Consider the following 23123-nt stretch of genomic DNA (forward strand, 5'->3'; position numbering starts at 1 on the left):
TTGAATTTTTAACTTCGTTTCTTTGCAAAAAATACACCATTTATAATTCTGCACCTCTACTTTTGAGTTTGGTTTGAATTTTAATTAGTCAAAAACATCACGGAGACAATTCTAAACACATAAGATGTACTGGAAAGGGTATTTATTTAAAATTGAGTCTGATTATTAATTATAACTATTGCGAAAAAAGAGTGGTTGCATTTTTTTTTTTTTTTTTTTTTTTTTTTTTTATTGAAAACACTATATAATGTAGGAGAAAAGCATTAGCATGTTTTACAGTTTTAAAAGTAAAAATGTGAAAATTAAAGCTGCCAAATTTAACATCTTTTGTGTCCTTCATCAAATAATTCCAAAGCTCTGTCACTTCGTAGAAACAATGTCCATGCATTACAACAATAAAACACGGTTTGATTGTTGTTTGAGCTCTCTGATTAGGTAGAAATATGATCCGAATTTACTCTAATTTTTTATGTAAGTAGACTTAATTAAGAAGTATTTCTCTTTAACTTTAAACCACTTAAAAGAGATATCTAATCAATTATTTATTTTGAATATAATTATTCAATATTATTTTAATATTCGACCTGTATTCCACATTATCTATAATTTCTACCCACTCATAAAGCATCTGGTTTGTATATGTAATTTGGACATAATTCTCCAAAACTTAGTGGAAACTCTGACCAAATTAGCATAATGCACCAACACTCGAGGCATCTCCACCAATTTTTTATGTTAAGCTTGTTGCTCTCGCTCGAAAAATCCAATCGGCCAAATGGAAAAAAGGAGAGTGCAGCGCAGCGTGCTTCGCGCGAAAATATAATTTCTGTGCGTGGATGCTGTTTTTATTTCCAACAGCAATTTGCCGTACGTCTTCTGCTTCTCCTCCTCCCAAAAAGCAATTTAGTTAATGTCCGCATCGGCCATTCAAAATTCACTCGGCGAATTATGATTATATAAAGCTGTGTCAATAAAATCGCGTAAAAAGTGGGCTCCGAACACAAACTGCACGCGGGCGTGCCGCTCTGTTGTTTATGACCATTTGTGGCACCACCTCGTTTTTTCAATATCGAAACAAAACAACAAAAAAGTGAAAAGCCGCAGCGTTATTTTTGTTAACACTAAAAATAAAAATGTATAACTCGTGCAGGATTTTTTACTCTCGTCGGCAGACTGGAATTAATTCGGGGCCCACTCGAGCGAGAGAGCAGACGAGCGAGAAACTCAAGGATCGGGTGCGATGAATATTTATTTTCACGGCTCATCAGTATTTAGATTGCAGCATCTTTCAGTACAAAGAGCAGCGAGGCACTCGATAATTGACATTTGCCATATGTGCACCCCGAATTATGCTCGAGTCGCAATTTGCGGCGGCGTCAGTGTTTTAATAGCACCCGTATCGACGTCAATGCGTAATTTGTTATGCAAATGGAACGGGAGCGTCTCGCTCGCATAGGTAATCCGAAGCAGCGAGGCGGCGATTTTTGACACCCCATTTGCGTTGATGTATGCAAAAGTTCATCAAGGTTCAAAGATGAATGCTGAAAACCAACTAAAATTAAAAATCAACTCTGATGAGTTGCATTAATTAATTAATTCTCTTATTACTAAACTATCATTTGGATGTTTTGAATATTTTTATGTTTTGGTCAAGTTTGCTCATTAAAACCAATATATGTGGCGACTTCCTGATGACAAGCTTACAATTAAATCTCTTCTTATCTTTAAAGTATTAACTAACCATTTCATGAATTATTAAAAAATTGAGATAGAATAGAATAATTGCATAATATCAAAAATGTAATAAGTAAAAATGATAACTGAAAATTTGCACAAATATTAAATAAAATTTTAAAAAAATGTAAAAATATTTTTAGTAGCAAAATGGTTAACTAATGTTAAATATATTTAATCGAAATTATATATTTTTAACTTATTGTAAAAAATATAAACTTTTGATTAAATTGTTAAAATTAATTTTGAAATAAATTTATCTCTGTGCTAAGCTCCAAGCCTCCAAAAGTGCAGCGAGCACTGACGGCGATGGCAGAGCCGACGAGATTTATTGGAAAAAGAGATCATCAGTCCTTTGTCGCAAATCCTTCTTTCTGCTCAATCGGTGAATGCGATTTTCCATCCCGTGCAGGAAACGCCTCTCCGCTTTTCGCTCAGCTCTGCCCTTATTAATTTCTGCAACGCTCAAGCACCTGAGGGCTTTTTTTCAATGAGCACTCCTCGCCTTTGTTGTTGCAAAAAAGTTGCTTCTATCCCCAGAGACTGAATAGTGAATACTGTGAAAAGCAGTATAAACTTTTGTGTAAAAAAACCATTCCGTCATCAGTGCACAATATAAAATAAAGATCTGCACTTTTAACTTGAGAGAGAAAATTTATATAATTTTTAGGATAAAAATTAAAAATTGAAGTTTTGTTATTTCAAACAATGCATTTTGATCCGACTTTTAAATTATTTAATTATTACCAAACTGGTATTCTCTTATGATGAAACAATTTTTCGCTTCGTCCTTTTTTTTGGTGAAAAATAATTTACGTTGTCACAACAAATTTTTATCGCGGCCCAGCATCTCTGTCACACAACTCATATAAGATGAAAAACGCCGGTGAGCGAGAAGCCTAAACGCGTTTATATATTTATTTTTTTATTTTAATGAAAAATCTCCAAAAGCCGGGGAGCGCGGGTCGAGGACCATTTTTCTGCACGCCTCGGCGCATATTTCTGTGTAAAGTCGAAGGCGGATTTCGCTCGCTCTCGTCCTGTAAAATGCCCCTTTGATGGGACACATCACGCTAGACTTAGCAGCGTTCTCGGCGCAAACACGGCTCGGATCTCAAGTGGTAGGCAGCGCGCCGACTTTAATTAAAAAGCCGACTCGTACCGACCTATTCACTTTTCCACCGTAATTAACTAATCTGCAGAAGGAACGTGAATTAGGGCAAACCGCGACGGAAATTCACTCGACTGCGAAGGCAGCGACACTTATTCAAGCGACCTACTCCCTTAGAGGTATGCAACCTGCTTAACCAGTCCATAACTTGCGGCAAGAAAAGTGGTTAAGGGTAGAATATATTACTCTTGGTTTTTCCGTCGTGATTTCATATTTTTGTTAAGATAAAAAAAATGGTTTAAAGATAAAAAAAGAACAGTCATTTTTTGGATATAAACTTTTACAAATTAATTTAAATAAAATAACTATTCCTCTCTAAGAACTTTTGGGAATAAGTCTTAACTATAATTTTGAAAGAAATATGTAATGTTAAAGGTGAACAAAGTAAAAATTATTTTAATAATTTACAACAATTTACACAAGTTTAGGGACATTTTTAAATTAAAGTTCAAAATTTAAATTCAGCCTAATTTATAGAACTCCTCACCTTATTTTATCAATTTTTTAGATAAAATATTCCTAGATTCCACGTTTAAGTTTGAATATCTCAAAATCGGAGCATTTATTATTAAATAAAATGTTGCTTAATTTCATAAATTTCATTTGTTTTTCAATTCTCTGAACCAGGTTCTTTAGGCAACACGTCTGAGATTTTAGGTAATTTTCCTTTTTTGCTCTCGTCGATCGTCCCACACGCAGAGCCACATAAAAAACGCACGTGGCCCTCGTTTGGTGTGTAATAGATTAAAATAGAGAATGTTTTCTGGAGTTGTATAGCAACACGGCATTTTCTCAGCTGCTTTCTGGACGCGACGCGCCGCTTGTTTTGGTTATTAATGGCGCGTTTTTATGTCCGCCGCGTGTTTTATAACTTGTCAACATGCACCTTCCTGACAAACAGAATAAATCCTTCTCGCACACCAAAAATATATTATGCGTGCGTGCCGCTTTGAATAATTAAAATCCGTGAGTGTCGCCAGCGGGTGTTAAACCCACAATTTATGTGCGATATTCTTCAAATTTATCGCGAATCTCGCAATGCTTTCACGTACTAACGAAGACGCATTAATTTTTTGTTCTCAGGAGACAACAAGCAGAGGCGAATCAGATTTACTCGACGACCAATCCACACACGAAAAGTAGCCCAAGTAGTCCTGCTGACGACAAGTTGAAGGTAAGCGACATCATCAAATTAAAAGATTAAAGTTTTTATTTTAATAAAACCAGAATAGAACGTGAATTCAGCCAGTGTTAAATCTAAAGTAGAAAGGATTTTAAAAATAAAAACTAAGAAAAGTTACCAAAAAAATTGCATAAACTAGCCATTTTAAATAAGTTTTTAGCAGTAGCTATAGTTTTGCCTAATAAGTTTAAGCCTAGTTTTAAATTTGATACTTGTCACAAATGTTTTTAATGTTGCTTAAATTATCGCAATTTTTTCCCTACGTACACCCTAAAAAATTAAAAATATAGGAAGCGGTAATAGTTTTAAAAGTTATTTTTCAGGTTAAATTATTTAAGTAAATTTACAGTAAAGTGGTTTGCTTAATTTTGACACAACTGTAAAAAACTCGTAGAGTGCTATTAGCAAATAATTGAACTGGAATTATTTCTTTTTCTTCCATTATTTCTTAATTTTTCTACTAAAAATATATAAATTTAATTTTTTTTTAAATGAAGCCAATTCTTAAACACAAAAAGTTGTTTTCACAATTCACAGTGAAGTGAAAAAACTAAATTTTTCACTTTTAATTCACAATATCAGCTCGTAAGAGAATGTGGCCCATTTCAAAAGTTTCTATCCTTTTAAAAAGCTCAGAACAAACCCACAAATGTACAAATAATGTAGTAACAAAATGGTCAAAGGAATTAAAAGACACACACATGTATAGATCCCCATTAAGAGGCCAAATAGATTTCGACACGCCCGCTTTCAGCCAGTCTTTACATCTGTCACGTCTTTTGTTTCGACCTCCAGGAAAACGGCCCGAAATCGAAAGTCATGCCCAAATCCATAAAACGGAATCACCGACCGCGACATCTAAACAAACCGCCTTCTAGAAATCGGACTAATTAAGCCATCAAAACAAATAGTCGAAATTCACCGGGAAAGCGGCGTCTCGTAAATAATCGGAGCAAAAACTGAACGTGCACCGCCCGTTTTATAATTAATTGCATGAAAACAAAGTTCAGTGCCTCCGCACGTGAAAAACGTTTGTGCCTGCTCATTTGTATCTTTTCGCTCTCGGCTCTCCTAATATGAAAAATGGTCTCGAAAACAACAGAAAAAAACCTTGTATAATTTTATTCAGCGAGTGGGCCGCGCTTCTTGAGAATGAAATGTGCTTCTGCTGACCACGATGATGATATTATGATGGGAGGTTCTTTCAAACCTGCAGCCGCTTATAAATCATCTCTCTCGCGGTCTGGCTCCCAGGTCAGTGGATTTTAGCCCCGTCCATTAAACTTGATTAGTTTTTAAAGCTGTTTTAATTTAAGTAGTAAAATCCTGGATGAAAAATTTATTTCCAATAAATCAGTTCATTAACTTTTATGTGACACACCTTGGGATTTAAAAAAAATGCTACTAAATTTTATATGACATTTAAAAAAAAATACAATTAAGCAATAAAAATTAAATAATCCTTAATTAATTAATGTCAAGCTGCAATTAGTGATAATTTTTTTTAAATAAAAATTTTAATTTTGATCATTATTAATGGTAAAATGTCCTTTTTTAATTAAGTTTTACATATTATTTTGTTATTAGAATATTTTTTTTTTATTATTATTTATTTAAAAAAAAATTGCTCATTCTGCAATAATCTGATCACTGCTCTGTCGTGCAAAATCCTCAATTTGTTAACCCTTTGTAGATTGTAATTATCATATCATATGTAAAGGCACATTTTTCACACACAAAGAAAAAAGGAAAATGTCACATTTTCAGGTTATTTATTATTATCATTTGTGAAATCCAACCTATTGCACCCATCAAAGGATAGACGTGTTAAATTTCTACCTTTGAAAGGAGATTAGATTCCACTGACCCTGAAAATTGCTCGCGGAGGAACGAGAGCGAAAGAGGAGAACCGCACGCAATTTGCGCACAGGAGCGCACAGAAACACGTCGATTTCCTTTCCAGAGGCCTCATCTTCCGAGAACGTGTGGGAGCTGAAATCGTTTTCTAGCCGCGGATAAATAAAATTTCAGCCTTTTGATCCTGTGCTCGTGGCAAAAGCGGATTAATTACCGCCTAATCGGGTCTCTCTGTCTCGCGCGCGCGTGGAATTATATTCGGCCTCTCTTTGATTGCACGTTTGTCCGCGTCGAGTTCTCTTGCTCGCCCACGTGCCGACAAATAATAATTTAATGCCGCTTCAATATGACGTCCCGACAACACTTCATCCGCTTTGATTTCACTCGCAAGTGATGCAAACAGCAAGGCTTACCCATTTTTTTGTCTAACTTTTATCCCAAACTTGAAATCGGCAAATCTCAAGTTGTTTACAATTATTTGCTGTTCGTGCCTTTTTTTATTTTTATTCTTTCATATCAATTTGATATTGAATGCTGCTGGCAGTATAATCTTAAGTCTCATACAACTAATTTAGTTTTATCATAAAATTTGCAAACTATTTTCATTATTTGCTAATTTGAATCGTTTTCTCTAGTAAAATAAGCACAAGTTTTTAATTGTTTAAAAAATATAATATGTACAAAATTGGAATAAAATCGTATTTTTTTGTAGCATACAATTATTTTATTAAAATTAGTATATTTTACGACACAACCGTTATTAAGGGGTAAATGTTATTTCTTGTGGCTTCAGATTTCTTTAGGTGGTTTTCCGCGGTTTTCTTAATTTAAAATCTGTCGCAATATTTTTTTGCTATTCAGCTGAAAAAATTTTTCTAGATTTTGCGTGGAATTCTTCCAAAATAAAAATTAATGGACATTCAATTTTGAATGATGTTTACTCCAAATTGCACACAACTTGTCTGTTTTTCGGCGGTTTATCACAAGGAGAACATTGATTTGTATTAATATGGTCTTGTTTAATGCTAGTTAATTCTAACATTAGCTTCATTTAGTTCAAATCGCATGATTCGTGTTCAAATGATGAATGTGAATGAATTTGAACTTGTCGCTTTATGTTTAAATACTTTAAATAATAATCAAAGTAGAATGAAGATTCACATGAATAGCGGAGAATAAATTATTAGAAATCATGACAATTGAATTAAACAGTATCAATTATATTTTTATCTAGAAAAATTCGTATTAAGTAATTTTTAAATCAATGAGGAAGAAAAGAAACTTATGAATGTTTAAAATTAAATAAATTTATGTAATTAATGCAAAATATTATAAAATATTAAAAAAAAATAAGTGTATAATATTGACACATTATAATGTAAATTTTAATTGATAAATATTAAAATATAAACTATTTTGCAACACAAAAGTTATAATAAAATCAAGCCCATAAAATAAATTTGAGATTATTCTTTCTCAATTTTTAAATCCCTCCGGTTGATTTGTTGATTGCATTGCCACGCTATATTGCGTTGGAGAAAAGCGGCCGCCGCAATCGGTGCGATTGTGTCAATCAGCCGCGTCGGCCAAGATCGATTTTTAATTCATCAGCGCACGGATGCTGCGGTTCGTATATACTCTTCTAGGTGTGTGTACACAAGAGGATGAAGAGGAGACACACGCGCTCGCATATAAAGGCGAAAGAGGCGCCTACACTGACGGATTAACATGTCTTGTCTCGAAGAGATATTGCTTTTGCCTCCGAGGCCCTCCTGCGCGTCTCCGCGATATTGGGCGCCCAGTTTAATAACCCACCTTCGCGTTCACAATTTTTATATTTAATCCAAAAGACACCGAATGAAAAATGATGACGCAAGTGCCAGAATTTCATATTAATTTCTCGCTCGTCGGTTGACGTCACCCTTCTTTCTAATTGCTTGTTGTGTAGTTGCATTAGGGGTGGCTACTATAAATGCGTTGGCGTTGCGTCATGATTGATTAAGGGTTGCGGAGGATTTCAAAGTCTGTCAATCCAAGTTAAAAAATGAATATGAGACCGAAAATTTAATACTGAAATTTGTAAGAATTTCCCAACTTCATTGATTTACTATAAAAAAAAACTATTTTCACTTACAAAAGAAATAAATGCAAGGAATAAGTCCAGTTTTTTTTAAATTTCCTTCCCAGATATTTAATAAAAGATTAATTTTTTGAAAATATTAATTTGTTCAGCTCATACAAGACTGCTAAAAAATGTTTTACTAACATTTCCGTAGCTTTCTATACTTTCTTTCTGCTTTCTTTGAATATTTTTTATTGTTTCCTAACATATAATTTTAATTTTTTTTTAAATTAATTGAGTTTTGCAACCTACAATTAAATATTTTATTAATAATTATTAATAATAATTAACTGGAAATATGCAACTTATTGCCATATTTTGTTCACTTAAATTGGAAAATACTTGAAGAGATGCACTAAAAAAATGAATAATTCAGAAGCAGACTTTAAATTAAATAGCCTAAGAACTAATATCCTTGTAATTTATAAATCCTTCAAACTTATGAATTACTTCTACAATTTAAAAACGATCAAATAGAAAACCCCCTTTTTTTGCAAAATTACTAGCATCTGCCATCGCTCACGGGTGAATAGCCTTCTCTCTTTCCTTTTGTTTATCCGCACTTTGAAACCAAAAAGCACACCGTTCCGCATAAACTAACAAACTGACTTGCTCTCTCCCGCACGTGAACTCCCAGCAGCTCAAATATTTAGACCACGAGCCCATCGCAGGCGCCGGCGAACACGCTGGTTTTTCAGCAAAACGTGGCCGGCAGCCAAACAGCAGCAGCACTCGCGAAATTTACATGGGCAGTGTTCGAAGGCCTTGGTACTCAAACACAAGCCGCTTGTTTATCAAATAAATTAATTCATCCACCCATGCGAGCAGATTTTTATCTCTTGAACCTTATGCATGCGAAATGAAATTAAACTCCAAGGTTTCTTCCTTCTTCACTCTCTCTGGCGGACAAAGAAAGGAAAATCGGTGCATGGGTGTACATATGTAATTTTATATTGCCTCCCACAATCCATCACACCTCTCGGCACAAACTCTATAATTATTTTATAATATCGAGCACTCTCTTGTGTGAAACCACTTCTTCTTTTGAATGAAAAAGAAGTCGTCCTGGGGAATATGGTAATTAGCGATAAGAAAAGTGAACTCGCCGCTTTTCTTGTCATTTATTCAATCCCAGGCGTCACTCTTGAAATTCAGGTCAATGGGAAAAATGCTGAGTTCACGTTTTTTTTTCACATTTAATCTCGGTTTCAATCGTCGTGTTTCGCAAACTTAATTGCTGCTTTTCGTCACAAGACATTTTATAATCGATGACAAATCTTTCGTTTAAAGTTATCGAAGTAATCGGACTAAATGGACCGTGAAATAATTTCTTTCTGCTTTCAGGGCACCACACACGATCTTTTCGAGTTGCTCGAGAGGGTTCAAAGCAGCCGGTTAGACGACCAGCGATGCGTCCTTCCACCCTATGTCAAACAGGTAGGAATTATTTACTGCTTTAGAAAGTTAATTCAACTAATTAATTATTTAGCTTCATGAAAAACCAATCTTTAATTTTTTTCATCCTAATTTTGACGCATTTAATTCAGTATAATTTCTGGTAAAACTGAATTTTTATTTGATTGTGAAAATTCCATACCAGCGGCGTGCCAAATCCACAAATTGGATTATCACTTTCCAACTCACTGTTTGTTAAGATGCTTATCGCGGGCAGATGGATGTTTGACAATTGCGTGAAATATCGAGCTGAACGAATTTTTCAGCCTCTTTTTTTGGAATCGAATATTAAACAAACTGCGCGTAGCACGCGAACCGGCGATAAAGTTTCTCTCAATTAGTCGTCGTGCAGCTGAGCCTCGTCGCGCCGTTCTATCATTAATAGCCGTCGAATTAAAAAGTAGGCACGTCCAAATGCGTTTATTTTTTTTTTAACCACACGCTGAATCCACTTTTCACGGTCTAATAGACGCGAGCCGGCAGCAGATTTTCGAGGCTGCCTCCCTTTCATTATCGCGAGAGAGATGGAAAGTGACGAATGGGATTTATTGAAAGCGCGAGGAATCTGCTCTTTTCAATATCTATTTTTAGAATGTACGGCAGATGGCCGAGCTACAATCGATTTAATATTAAACTTATTTTAAAGGGAAAAAATTAGTCCATATTTTTTTGGCAGTTCAATGAAAATTTATTGTCAAAATTCCAAATATAATTGAAGATTTTACTACCAATCGCCAGTGTAGCAGGCCGTATTGTTCCCCAATTCAGCCAGAGGGATGATTCCCTCAAAAGGAGTTATTCCTTCGGCGGCCATTTCATCTCGAACCTTAGTTTTAATCAATTAGAAACTGATTTGGTAAAATATTAAAAAGTATTAATTACTCTTTCCACGTCACGGAAAACCCTAATGAAATTATCGCTAGCCAATTTGCGCAAGTTCTCTTCAGTCCAAGCTGGGTCTTCGGCTAACTTTGCAAAAAGATTGGGAAACCCAGAAACGTCCTCCAACCCTTCAGGCTCACTTTAAATGAATTATGCACATTTAATCACGCCTGAATTAAAAAGTATCATGGTTTCCTCACCTATTGATGCCATCAAAATCACTGCCAATGCCAACATTGTCATATCCAGTCAAGCTAACAATGTAATTAATTTGATCTGTGCAATTAAAAAAGAAATTATTAATTTAACGTGAAAATGCTTCAAAATTTTACTGATAACGTCCTGAAGCGTTGCTGAAGTTATGTTACAATTGACATAGCCTGTGTAGAAATTGACCATCACAATAGAATTTGTATTTTTCTAAGCAAAAAAAAATTAATACTATTCAAACATTCAATTAAAAACTCAAAATCTCACCACTAGTTGCAAAACGTTGTCATGCACATTTCTGTCGTGGTTGCATAGTGCGTAGGCGTTTGAATGCGAGTAGATAATTGGTGCTCTTGAAACGGCCAGCACGTCCTCTTGAGCCGCTTTGGACACGTGTGCCAGGTCCACCATAATTCCCAGTCTGTTCATCTCACGAACGACCAGCTGAGATTATAAATTTATTTCTAGGGCCACGATTGAGAAATCTTTATTCAAACCCGTCCGAAATCGCTGAGGCCGTTTAAGTTCGGGCTAAGGCCCGACTCTGGATTGTCGCTGAACGAAGTGTCTGACCAGGGCGTGTGGCACATGTGGTTTAAAGACATGTAGCGCACCCCTAATTTGTAAAATTGGCGCAGAATGGACAGGCGGTTGTCAATACTTTGGCCACCTTCTATTCCAACCAGACTTGCAATTTTTCCCTCGGCAAAAGCATCCAGAATTCCTGAAATTAAAAAAAAAAATATTTTGTCGGTTAAGAATCTAAGTATTTTAATTATACCTTGTGGTGTGGTAACAAATTTGAACGTATCACTGTACTGTTCCGAGAATCTTATAATAAGATCAAGCGTGTCTAGGGTTTTTTGAGTGGCATCGCGATACTGGGCCGAGCAATCGCCAAAGGCGACAAAGAACTGGAAACGTCATGAAATAATTGCGTGCAGCAAGACTCGGTTAATTAATACTGACCTGGGCTCCAACCTTTCCAGCTCTGAGTCTAGGAATGTCCGTGTGGCAAAACTCGCATCCCACCCACAACGGGTGATTAGTCAAATTTTGGTTCAAATCAATATTTGCCAAAACACCACCAGCTCGTTCTTTGATGTTCATCACAAGATCATTGTGACTTGATAGATATTGTGATAATACAGAATTTTTATATAAAGTCAAAATTTTTACCCGTCGACCAAAGGTACCGTGTCCAACACTTTGTTTGCTATACGCCGCGCCTCTTCAGGGGTCCTCCGAACAGTGGCACCAGAAAGTGCCACCAGTGCCAAAACCAGCAAAACCTTTGGCAGAGACATATTTAAATATGACGATTATATAAAACTCACTGCCTTCTTTTATAGTAAGACTGAGGGAAACCCAATGATATCTTTAACTTGGTGATATGAGAAAATTATTTAAGTAAAATCAGCTATATTGTTCTTGTCTTTTATTTTTTATTGTATTATAAGGCAATCTGACATTATCTCATCCATTGTGACACACATTAGTGATTGAATTGTCTAACAAAAGAATTTTATCAGTTGTGAATTACAACACACTTAATTATTTCACTGCATCTTTGAGTTAAGTACTATTGGGTTCTCAATGATATTATTTTAAGCATTCTTTCTGTGAAATTAACAAAGATCTTCATCGTCTGATAAAAAATGATTTTACCTTGCGAAGGAAGGAGAAAAGCTTAACACACTTTTCTGTACTTATTTCTAATTTTCAAACGCTTGCATTTTTTACTGTTTCCATTATTTTAATTTTCAATTTCCCCCAAGTGATAATTTTTTTTAATTTTGTTTTTAATTCCTACAAATAAAACTAGGTCAATATTGTGGGCATTTGTCGCTGATAAATCCGCCAGGGAGAGTTGTAGCACTGGAAAAAGACACAAGCAGCATAATAATCTAAATAATTATCACAATGATCAAAGCGCAATCTCGTCACTCACAATTATTAGGAAATCCCTGACTTAAGCAGTAAAATTTGATCTTGTTTTTTTAAGTCTACATATTATTGACAACGATGACACAAGTCGTCTTTTCACTCCAGACACTACAGTGAGATAATTTAAATAATTATTGCCCATCTGAATCACGTGATTAAAAAAAATAGATTGTGTCCTGTCTCATGCTGATTTTGCAATACAAAATTGAAAGTGTATGTTATCATTTCCAATTGATAATTTCAAATTTTGTATGTATGCAACGCATAGTTAAATACCGATTAATTAAAATTAAAATGGGAAAATACACATCATGTATTTCAAAATTGCAATCATTTTTATCTTTGCTTCAAAGTTTTCCATTTATTGATTTGTGTGCTTTAGCGTTACAAAATCATTATGTAATAATGATAAAGACTGAATTGTATTACACAAATTAGTAACCACCGTAACAAGCTGTGTTATTTCCCAAATCTCCGACTGGAATATTCTCCTCAAAGGGCGTGATGCCTTCAGCAGCCATCTCATCGCGCACCTTTGAAATAAATTTTAAATGACACAAAATTATTCAAAACTTTTAACTTATACCCTTTCAACATCAGTAAAAACGCGAATCAAATTCTCCCCAGCCAACTTGCGCAAGTTCGCTTCCGTCCAAGCTGGATCCAAAGCCAGAAGGGTAAAGAGATCAGGGTAGAAAGAAACGTCATTCAATCCCTCAGGCACCCTAATCAATCACTTAATTTCCATAGACTGAAATTATCAAAATTTACGCAAACCTTTCAATGCCGTCAAAGTCGCTTCCAATACCAACGTGATCGAATCCAGCAACGTTGGCGATGTGGTTCACATGATCTGGTAGTATAATATAAAAAAATTAAATCAAATACATTTTCAATGATTAAATAAATCTTACCTGCAACATCTTGAATTGTGGCTGTGCTACTGCAAGTCACATACCAAGTGTAAAAATTCACCATAACGATTGAATTGGAGGATTTCTGGGAGAAATATATTTTAATTGGAAAGCCACACATAAAAAAAAACTAATTTACCACTAGTTGCAAAACGTCATCATGCACGTTTCTATGGTGGTCGCATAACGCGTAGGCGCTCGAGTGCGAGTAAATGACCGGTGCTCGCGACACTTGGAAAGTTTGGATTTGCGCCGCTTTGGAAACGTGCGCCAAATCTATCAACATTCCCAATCTGTTCATCTCTTGAAGAACAATCTGAGAGGAAAAATTTGTAAAAATTTTGAACAGATTGGATTTTATTTTAACCCACCCTTCCAAAGTCGCTGAGGCCATTGTTGTTGGGAAGGACGCCGGATGCGGGGTCGTCGACGTTGGAGGTGTCGCACCACGGCGTATTGCAGACGTGGTTCAGAGTCATGTAACGAGCTCCCACATCATAAAACTGGCGCAGGATGGCCAATCGGTTGTCCATGCTGTGGCCACCCTCAACGCCAATCAAACTGGCGATTTTTCCCTCGTTAAACGCATCCCAAATTCCTTTAATTTTCATTATTATTTTTAATTTACTTTTTTTTACATTTTACCTTGTGCAGTTGTTACAAATTTGAAATCATTATTGTGTTTTTGGGAAAATCTTTTGATAATGTCGATGGCGTCCAGTGTCTTTTGAGCCGCATCTCGATACTGAGTGGTGCAGCCAGTAAAAGCGGACCAGAACTGTGATATTTTTTTTAATTAAATTATATTATTTGTAAAATTAAATTTTTAACCTGTGCGCCGACCATTCCAGCTCTGAGTCTGGGTATATCCGTGTGGCAGTTACCACAGCCAACCCAAAGAGGGTGGTTCGTCAGGTTTTGGCTCAAATCTACATTTGCTAATTGGCCAGCGGCCTTATTCCTTATATTCATCGCCAGGTCATTGTGCCTAATGTGAAAAATAGACAAGTAAAATTTAAACAATTTTACTAATATTTTCTTTTTTAATTTCATAAAAAGCTGAAATTTTTAATTTTTACCCATCAACCAGTGGCACACTTTCCAAAACGCGTTCTGCAATAAGCCGTGCCTCCTCAGGGCTTCTCCTCGTGGCACTCGAAAGAGCCACAAGCACTAAAAGCTGGATAATTCTCGGGAGCAGAGACATATTGGAAATGACAGAGGCACGCACAAGGGACTGCTGCCCACTGCTGCTTTGCAGGTATTGCGAGAAATCTCCCACATTTAATCAATGGGCCTTGGTTTTGTTTTGCTCAAAGGAGATTGGCAGGTGACAACTTGATTCTCACTGAACATTGTGAGTGATAATGGGATTATAATTGTACCCAGTGCAACATAAAGACTTAAAAAAATTAGAAATTAAACACGTTCAAAGCATTCAGGTTATCTTGCATTTGTTCTAATCTCGCAGCTTTGCACCTTGAGTTTTTCAAAAGACAATTTTCAAACGTTTTCCTCAATACAAATTAAACTGATAAGGATAATCAAATTAAATAGAGAGCAAAGACAGCGCGCAATAGCTTCACAAAAAATGGTTAAGCAAAATCTGTTTTTTTTCTAAAATTATCTTACAAAATATAAATATTTTAAATCGGATTTTTTTCTCTCAAATATAATATTCTAAATCGCATGCTTTATTACTTCCAAGAATGGCAAAGGAATTTTTGATCTGTTAGAATTGAATCTCATCTGGAACTTTCGAACACAAAAAAATTATAGGCGGCTCCAAATATTATTAGCCTTTCATCATCCCTTTTTAATCAAATTCTCTCCCACCAACGCGAAAATTTTCTTCGCTCCAGGCTGGGTCTCCGGCCAGCAGAAGGAAAAGATTTCAGATAGAAAGAACCGTCATTCATACCCTCTGAAATCTACTAAAAGTTCCACAAAGTTCTTCCCGTCTCAACGTATAGACGCGTATAGACCTTATTGCAACTTTGTTCCGATAAAGTTACTCCGAATAATCACTGTTAATAAAAACTATTAATGGTACCGATGAAAATATAATTTTGTCTCATTCTCTTTAAAAATAATAAAAAGAAATGTTCAAGAGTGTAGAGAATTTAAGGTTCAAAATTATTTTGCTCCTATAACATTGTCTAAATAAAAACTTTAAAAAAAAAATTCTCTACCAGAACTTGCAAAAATGCCATGTACGTTCCTCGTGCATTGGTTGCAAATGGTGAAAACGTGCAAGAAAAAACCGGCGCCCTGGACGTTTTCATCGTCTAGCTGGATTCGGGTCGCTTTTGACACATGAGCCGAATCGACCAACATTCGAAGCTGATTCATTTCTCTGATAACAGTGTGGAAGTGTCGATTGCGAGGGTGGTGCCTGATTCTTTCGTTTATTATACAACGTGCCCTGCCAGAGTCGTTGATCCCGTTGAGATTGGGGCCGCCAATTCTGGATTGTCGACGTCCGAATTGTCACTCCACGACATGTGCAGCCGTGATTGAGGCTCATGTATCGCACACACATGTCGTAAAACTGGCGCAGAATTGCCAATCGGTTACCAATGCTGTGGCCGCCCACCGAACCAATCAAACTTCCAAATGTCTCGTCACTTAAACGACACAAATCAAAATGCTCATAAAAAAATTTGATATCCAATATTGATTGGAAAAATTTTAAAACAATATTAATGCCTTTCGTATTTTTTTTTCTAGACAAAGATAAAAATCATGTTTTGTAGCCAAAACATGTTACTCTCTCACATATTCCCACAGGTTGCATGTAAAATCAAAGGATGTTTTTCTTCCTCCCGCCGAGCCGAGATAACAAAAAGAAATCCAGACGAGAGCGGAAATAAAAATTTTACGCTCGCAATAAAAGAAACGATTCTATTTTTATATTCACGGACTGCGCTCTATATTTAGTACATGGGCGTCCGTGCTGGATATAAAATCATCCCTTTTTTATCAACGGTGAGCTATATGCGGCTTTCTCATACCTGACTGAACCGCAGAGGAAAACCATTACAAAAAACGACAGGAAGGGCGGCACGTATATTAAATCGCTTCTATAATAGGCCACGCAAAACAATCGACCAATTACCCTAATAACCACAAAATCGGTAATTGCAACCCCTAGACTGTAGACGAAAAAGTAATTTTGGGGTTGAACAATGTGAATTTGAATGCAGCTGCCCGGTGGTTTATGAGTCAGTTGATTTTCCTTTCCTTTTGTTTTTATTTTTACACAAATTACAAAGGGAAGCTCATTAGCTGTATGGAGAAGATAATTGATAATAACTCACGTTGCTGCATATTTATGGCGTGTTGGAATATAAACGAGTTTAATTTTTCACTTAAATATGGAGCAGCTGCCACGGATCGTTGCTTGAATTTCCCGATATTCCACTGAATACGCCAATTACAATAAATAATAAGAAGGAAGGCAACTGCTTTGCGGCGTGCAAATTTAATTTATCGCTCTTGAGCCGCCTCACGTATTATTTTCCTTCGCAGGGCCGTGAGCAAATAAATAAATAACGCCGGCGCGCAACTCTTTTTTTCTATACGCCCTATTAATGATCCTCAGCTGCCACGCTAATTTGTATTCCTGTTGGATACAAATACATATAATATTCCACCAGAAGAAAATACATAAAAAAGTGTCCGTGATAAATTTGGCACTGCTTGAAGCTTTTATTGCGTTTAGGAAATGTTACACGCGCAGACGAGAGATCCCGCCGCGTTATTTATAATATGGAAATGGACCGAATTATGGCCGCAATCATGTCAGGTAATTTCATAATGGGCACATATAATTTGCAAAAATTACAATCATCTTGTGAGGCACAAAAGAAGTAAAAGTTTTATTTTTTCCAGCCCGACACAACAATAATCGTATAAATTCACAACCACAAGATTGGATAGGGGAAAAGGGTAATTTTTTTTCTTTTATTGGCGCTTATTTGAATGGTAAATTAAGTTTTTTTATGGTTGTAATTTTAAAATAATATTAAAATTGAGAAAAAATTTGGCATTTTATTGTAAAGAATAAAGAAATAATTATTTCTCCAATATCACAGTCACTGAAGGTTTAAAGTTAAAATAGGGAAAATAAGATATTTTCTCGCGTTTTACAAAATAAATATAGCTGTGGAAATGATAATTTTCATTGTGGAAAACTCGCAAGGAGCGGAGCGATATGCCTACGGATGAAGAGTAAAAAAGTGTGTAAAGTGAGGGTGCGAGGCTTTGGAAAAAGAAAAAAAGCTGCATTTTTGCCATTTCTGCGGGTACTCGGGGTCACTTGTCCCAAACTATACCAAATATATTATTTGCGCTATACACAGTAAATTAGTAAATTTCATTTATCAAAAACGCTGTCTATGTTCACTGAAATAATTATGTAATTTTCCTGAGCTGGTTAATGGGGAAGTTGAAAACCTAGGATTTTTTTAATTGGTCGTAATAATCGGCATCCCAGATCCCAGACTTAATTTTAAGGCTAGATATTTAAGGAGGAGAATTTTCGAAACAAATCCCAATTTTTACGGGAAAATTCTAATGCAATCGATGAGCCATAAACCACAACCATAAATAATTGGCCGCCTCCGGAATTTATCCGTGGAGGTTCTGTTAAGTGCCACTCGTGAAATTTGCACAACAATTAAAATTCAATATATTCAATTCCTACACCGAACTTGCATGGGCACCCAGTAACGACGATGGAGTTTTTTTTCTGAATTTAATTTATTAAGTATCAGGTTTTCAACATAACTTTATGGTTCTCAAAATCTAGTGGTAATATAAATTAAAACGGATAACGGATGCTCTACGGAACCCGCCGATTAATTTTCGAAAAACAAGCAGGGAGCAAATATCTTCCCTTTCCATTCTTATAGAAAAAGCGCTTCTAGGTAAAATTCCAAAGGCCTGTATAGCTAGTCTACAGATCGCAAATATTTAGGCCTTAAAGGTCTCATGCGGTGGAGGGATTAAACGACAATAGTCCTTAATTTTGAAAATAAGTATACCAACAAATTTTGGAATTTTGATTTTCTTGCAAGCCAATGAGTGACATAGTCCCACGTCAATAGTCGCATTTTTTCAACAAAATGTACGCCAATGATTGGCATAGTCCCACGTCAATAGTCGCATTTTTTCAACAAAATGTACGCCAATGATTGACATAGTCCCACGTCAATAGTCGCATTTTTATCAACAATGTGTACGCCAATGATTGGCATAGTCCCACGTCAATAGTCGCATTTTTTCAACAATGTGTACGCCAATGATTGGCATAGTCCCACGTCAATAGTCGCATTTTTTCAACAAAATGTACGCCAATGATTGACATAGTCCCACGTCAATGTCGTATTTTTATCAACAATGTGTACGCCAATGATTGGCATAGTCCCACGTCAATGTCGTATTTTTATCAACAATGTGTACGCCAATGATTGACATAGTCCCACGTCAATAGTCGCATTTTTTCAACAAAATGTACGCCAATGAGTGACATAGTCCCACGTCAATAGTCGCATTTTTTCAACAAAATGTACGCCAATGATTGACATAGTCCCACGTCAATAGTCGCATTTTTTCAACAAAATGTACGCCAATGATTGACATAGTCCCACGTCAATAGTCGCATTTTTTCAACAAAATGTACGCCAATGATTGACATAGTCCCACGTCAATAGTCGCATTTTTTCAACAAAATGTACGCCAATGATTGACATAGTCCCACGTCAATAGTCGCATTTTTTCAACAAAATGTACGCCAATGATTGACATAGTCCCACGTCAATAGTCGCATTTTTTCAACAAAATGTACGCCAATGATTGATATAGTCCCACGTCAATAGTCGCATTTTTTCAACAAAATGTACGCCAATGATTGACATAGTCCCACGTCAATAGTCGCATTTTTTTAACAAAATGTACGCCAATGATTGACATAGTCCCACGTCAATAGTCGCATTTTTTCAACAAAATGTACGCCAATGATTGACATAGTCCCACGTCAATAGTCGCATTTTTTCAACAAAATGTACGCCAATGATTGACATAGTCCCACGTCAATAGTCGCATTTTTTCAACAAAATGTACGCCAATGATTGATATAGTCCCACGTCAATAGTCGCATTTTTTCAACAAAATGTACGCCAATGATTGACATAGTCCCACGTCAATAGTCGCATTTTTTTAACAAAATGTACGCCAATGATTGACATAGTCCCACGTCAATAGTCGCATTTTTTCAACAAAATGTACGCCAATGATTGACATAGTCCCACGTCAATAGTCGCATTTTTTCAACAAAATGTACGCCAATGATTGACATAGTCCCACGTCAATAGTCGTATTTTTATCAACAAATTGTACACCAATTAATAAAAGTCCTCCCTGGGGGGATATCTCTAGTGAATGCCCCCCATTACTTTTTATGAAGAAAACGGAAAACTATATCACAGATGTTATCTCACTTAAAAAACCTAGGACATTTTTTAAATTTAAACCATCTTTGAACAATTTTTTCTATTATTATTTTTATTATACTTAATAAATTAAGATAGTTTGCCTATTTCAACCAAACTCTTCAGACAATATTCCATAGAATATTTTCCGCTCATTCAAAAATAAAATATTCCGTTCTTTCCCTTTAGATTGCGGTGGAAGTTTTCGAGTGCCAAGAGACAAATCAATTTCATTTCCTCTCTTCCCTTTCCCTAACTTATGTGTGGGGTTTTACAAATTGGCTGACTTGCAAACTCAAGTGGTGCGGCTTGTCGTCCGGCCCGAATAAAAAATAAAAGTGCTGGACTCTCCTTTCAGAAGACGTCTCTCTGCAGTAAAAAATATATCCCATGTGAAAAAAAAAATATATAAAAAAGGAGTAGTGAGAGATAGTCCAGCCGCAGCAGCCACCCACACTGGCCAATTTTATGTCATCTCTTTTTCTCTCACTCTCGAGTCTCGCCGCGGCCAAACAGGCACCTGCGAAAAAGGCCGTGCGTGAATAAATCGCGCCAACTCTCGTTTTCGTTCGCTTTTTACGATCATCTGGTTTTGTAAGTGAAAAACCGGCCGCTCTATCGGTACACGACATCGGTGTGTTGGACCCAAATAAATTCATTGCAGCGCTCGCGTCTCTTCATTTTATCGGCGCTTGCATCTCGTGGGCCTCGGAAAACTATCCAACATGTCATTTTCGCCCCCGCGAACAAAAAAGGCCGCCCAGCGTTTAGATCCATAAGCTTTAATTAATTAAATTCGGATCGTACAAGGTCCAAACTAAAGCTTGTTGCTACAGAAAAATTTCGTGATTTCACATTAAGAATAAGTGCGTAAAATATTAAAACGCATTATTAGATTTAATAAAAAGTAAAAAGTGAGAAGTTCAAACTTCCTGTGAAATTTTTTTTATAGAATTTGTAAATCCATCATTAAAATTAAAAATGTTTTAATGTATTATTATTAATTTTATTTGTACATACTTCGTATCGTGTAAAAGACTAGTAAATTATTTTTCATTCGCAATGCATAAAAAAATTGAAGTAAAAACTTCTCGCGCCATCTCTCGATGATCGCTCCAACCGCGTGGACGGTAGAAAAAAAATGCTTCGATGTGCTGCCCTCTGAAGTGGAGAAAACGTGTGAGTGAACACGCCAGGTGCAGAGCACTGGCAAGCCACCGAGAGGCGCCGGCGAGCAAGCTTGAAACAGTCTTTATTATTATTAATGTAAAACTCGCAAGCCACTGTTGTCACCTTTATGATCATTAAAAATTTTAATGATAATTATTGATATATTTTGACGGAAAAGTTTTGTTCGTATCTAATGTAATGCAAATTATCGCAACAAAATTAGTTTGCCAATATTTATTTTCCTTTATTTTTATAAAACTGTTTTGTTGATTTGGCGCCCCAATACTTGAAAAACTGTGCTCACCAGCATTTTCCAAAAAGTATAATTATAGTAATTCTCAGCAAATTTATCTTTCCGTGGTAAAAATTGACCTTTGAAAAAATTTATGGTATGACTTCACGTTTCAAGATAAAAAGGAATTAGTTTTTGAAGGGGTGAAATATGATGGCAGATAAAAGGCTTGATTTTGTGACGTTCTGAAAAATTGCGCGCAATTAATAGCTAATTTTTATGTAATGATCGATTTGCAGTGAAAAATCAAATGAAAACGGGATTCAAATAATAACTTGATATTTTCCAACTGTCATCTAATTCCATTAAAATTAAATTAGCAGTAACGTTGATTTTGTTAGGTCTGGCTTTTTATTTTATTTTAAGAATATCTAAGAATGTGTAATTAATTTGTTTGAAAACGCAGAAAATTTTATTTATTATTAATTTAAGTTTTTTGTAATATTACAAGGAAGGGTTTTTTTTAACTATGCAAGGTTAAAATGGCTCTTTTTGAAACTTAAATTCCCAATTTATAAAAACACGACTTCCTTTAATAAGTTTTTACACGGAAAACAAACGTTTGTGCAGCGTGAGACGACCACAAGCAAAAGCTATCGGCCTCTTCCTGTGTTTTTCTCTTTGATATGCAAGAATTCCCTATAAGTCATAATTTACCAAAGCAATTTTTTATGTTCTTCCTTGTTTAAATAAAATAATACACTCTTCCACTCTTGGCAGTACCACATTTGTTTTGTCGTTCGGGTAAACCAAAGCAAAAGTTGTAGAGTCGTAAAGCGGCCGGCTCGCTTTCATCCTCTGCTCGAATTACGCCAGCAGCGAAATTGAAAAAATGGTCCGCGACCAGTCAGGTGGATCGCCGGTGGACGGAAAGGGCCGGAAGGAAGCCCCTGTGGCCGGGAAGAGGCGCATCCACTCTGCACCTGACGAAAGCGAATCTTGCACCAATCAGGCCGAACCACCGATCTTGTTCCGTCCGAAGCGAAAATTGAAAAAAAGACGTGGCAGCTTCGAAGGAATCATGAACCTTTGGCGCGGCAGTTTGGTGAGAGATAAAACAAAATAAGATACTAATATTTGCCACAAAATAACTTTGTTTCAACAGGCAACAAAAATAAAAATTTGTATTAGTCTTTTTCATATTTACGTTATGTTTTAATCCATTATTACATATTTTCTAATTAAAATTTATTTCAAAAAAAAATTTGCAAAATTTAAAACTTCAGTCAGGTGAAATAAGATTAATTTTAAGATCATCAAAAAAATATTTTTAGTAAACTTTGAGGTCAGAAAATTTTTCTTTGTCAAACAATTAATAATAAAGTTTCATAAAAACCACCAAGGAAAAGCGGACTTCTATAAATTTAAATTTTGTAAGTAAACACGCAACCGCAATTTTCTTTTACAAATATTCATCTGAATTTCCTTCAAACTGTTGCATCATTATCATCAAAAGTAAAATAGAAAAAAAATTATCAATTCCACTTACTCAATACTGACTAATGCAACCTTCTCAAGCGTTTATGATTAATTTTTTTTTTTTTTATCAAATATTGTTAATGAATTATGAAGAATCACATGTCAGCCCATTTGTTCACTACTGATCATTTAAGTGGCTGATAACGCATCTACATTCAGTCAAAATTATTATGACAAAACGCTTTATTCTCATACCGGAGCAAGATAAGATTT

At 35.7% G+C, this 23123-nt stretch overlaps 3 protein-coding genes across 7 annotated transcripts in view; 1 reads left to right on the top strand and 2 right to left on the bottom strand.

Annotated features, from left to right (window-relative positions):
- The window catches only part of LOC132198438 (rap1 GTPase-activating protein 1), a 225295-nt gene that overhangs the window by 166917 nt on the left and 35255 nt on the right, over window positions 1–23123 (top strand). For all 5 annotated transcript variants that reach the window (XM_059622489.1, XM_059622490.1, XM_059622491.1 and 2 more), the window contains 2 exons: window positions 3989–4079; window positions 9412–9504. In XM_059622489.1, coding sequence (XP_059478472.1) covers window positions 3989–4079; window positions 9412–9504 — 184 coding nt within the window. The remainder of the gene's footprint in view (window positions 1–3988; window positions 4080–9411; window positions 9505–23123) is intronic.
- Window positions 10199–11953, bottom strand: LOC132198440 (dipeptidase 1-like). The gene is made up of 9 exons (XM_059622498.1): window positions 11794–11953; window positions 11584–11740; window positions 11396–11528; window positions 11112–11338; window positions 10882–11058; window positions 10737–10824; window positions 10605–10680; window positions 10405–10543; window positions 10199–10348 (listed from the first exon to the last, which is right to left on the bottom strand). Exons 1-9 carry the CDS (start codon window positions 11919–11921, stop codon window positions 10247–10249), a joined length of 1227 nt encoding a protein of 408 aa, XP_059478481.1. The 5' UTR covers window positions 11922–11953; the 3' UTR covers window positions 10199–10246.
- Window positions 12883–14773, bottom strand: LOC132198441 (dipeptidase 1-like). Its single transcript, XM_059622499.1, has 9 exons — window positions 14555–14773; window positions 14307–14463; window positions 14121–14253; window positions 13847–14073; window positions 13615–13791; window positions 13476–13560; window positions 13339–13414; window positions 13148–13286; window positions 12883–13094 (listed from the first exon to the last, which is right to left on the bottom strand). Exons 1-9 carry the CDS (start codon window positions 14680–14682, stop codon window positions 12996–12998), a joined length of 1221 nt encoding a protein of 406 aa, XP_059478482.1. The 5' UTR covers window positions 14683–14773; the 3' UTR covers window positions 12883–12995.

This window comes from Neocloeon triangulifer, unplaced genomic scaffold (assembly GCF_031216515.1).
Source record: "Neocloeon triangulifer isolate White Clay Creek 2 clone unplaced genomic scaffold, ASM3121651v1 ptg000012l, whole genome shotgun sequence".
Lineage (NCBI taxonomy): Eukaryota > Metazoa > Arthropoda > Insecta > Ephemeroptera > Baetidae > Neocloeon > Neocloeon triangulifer.

Excerpts from the sequence above, each read along its gene's own strand:
- LOC132198441 (XM_059622499.1), bottom strand. The coding sequence starts at position 14,682 with ATGTCTCTGCTCCCGAGAATTATCCAGCTTTTAGTGCTTGTGGCTCTT. Across the intron at positions 13,561-13,614 it reads ATGACGTTTTGCAACTAGTG|AAATCCTCCAATTCAATCGT; the intron begins GTAAATTAGTTT and ends TATTTCTCCCAG. Across the intron at positions 13,287-13,338 it reads GACTTTGACGGCATTGAAAG|GGTGCCTGAGGGATTGAATG; the intron begins GTTTGCGTAAAT and ends GTGATTGATTAG.
- LOC132198440 (XM_059622498.1), bottom strand. The coding sequence starts at position 11,921 with ATGTCTCTGCCAAAGGTTTTGCTGGTTTTGGCACTGGTGGCACTTTCT. Across the intron at positions 11,529-11,583 it reads CTGGAAAGGTTGGAGCCCAG|TTCTTTGTCGCCTTTGGCGA; the intron begins GTCAGTATTAAT and ends TGACGTTTCCAG. Across the intron at positions 10,681-10,736 it reads AACGCTTCAGGACGTTATCA|ATCAAATTAATTACATTGTT; the intron begins GTAAAATTTTGA and ends TTAATTGCACAG.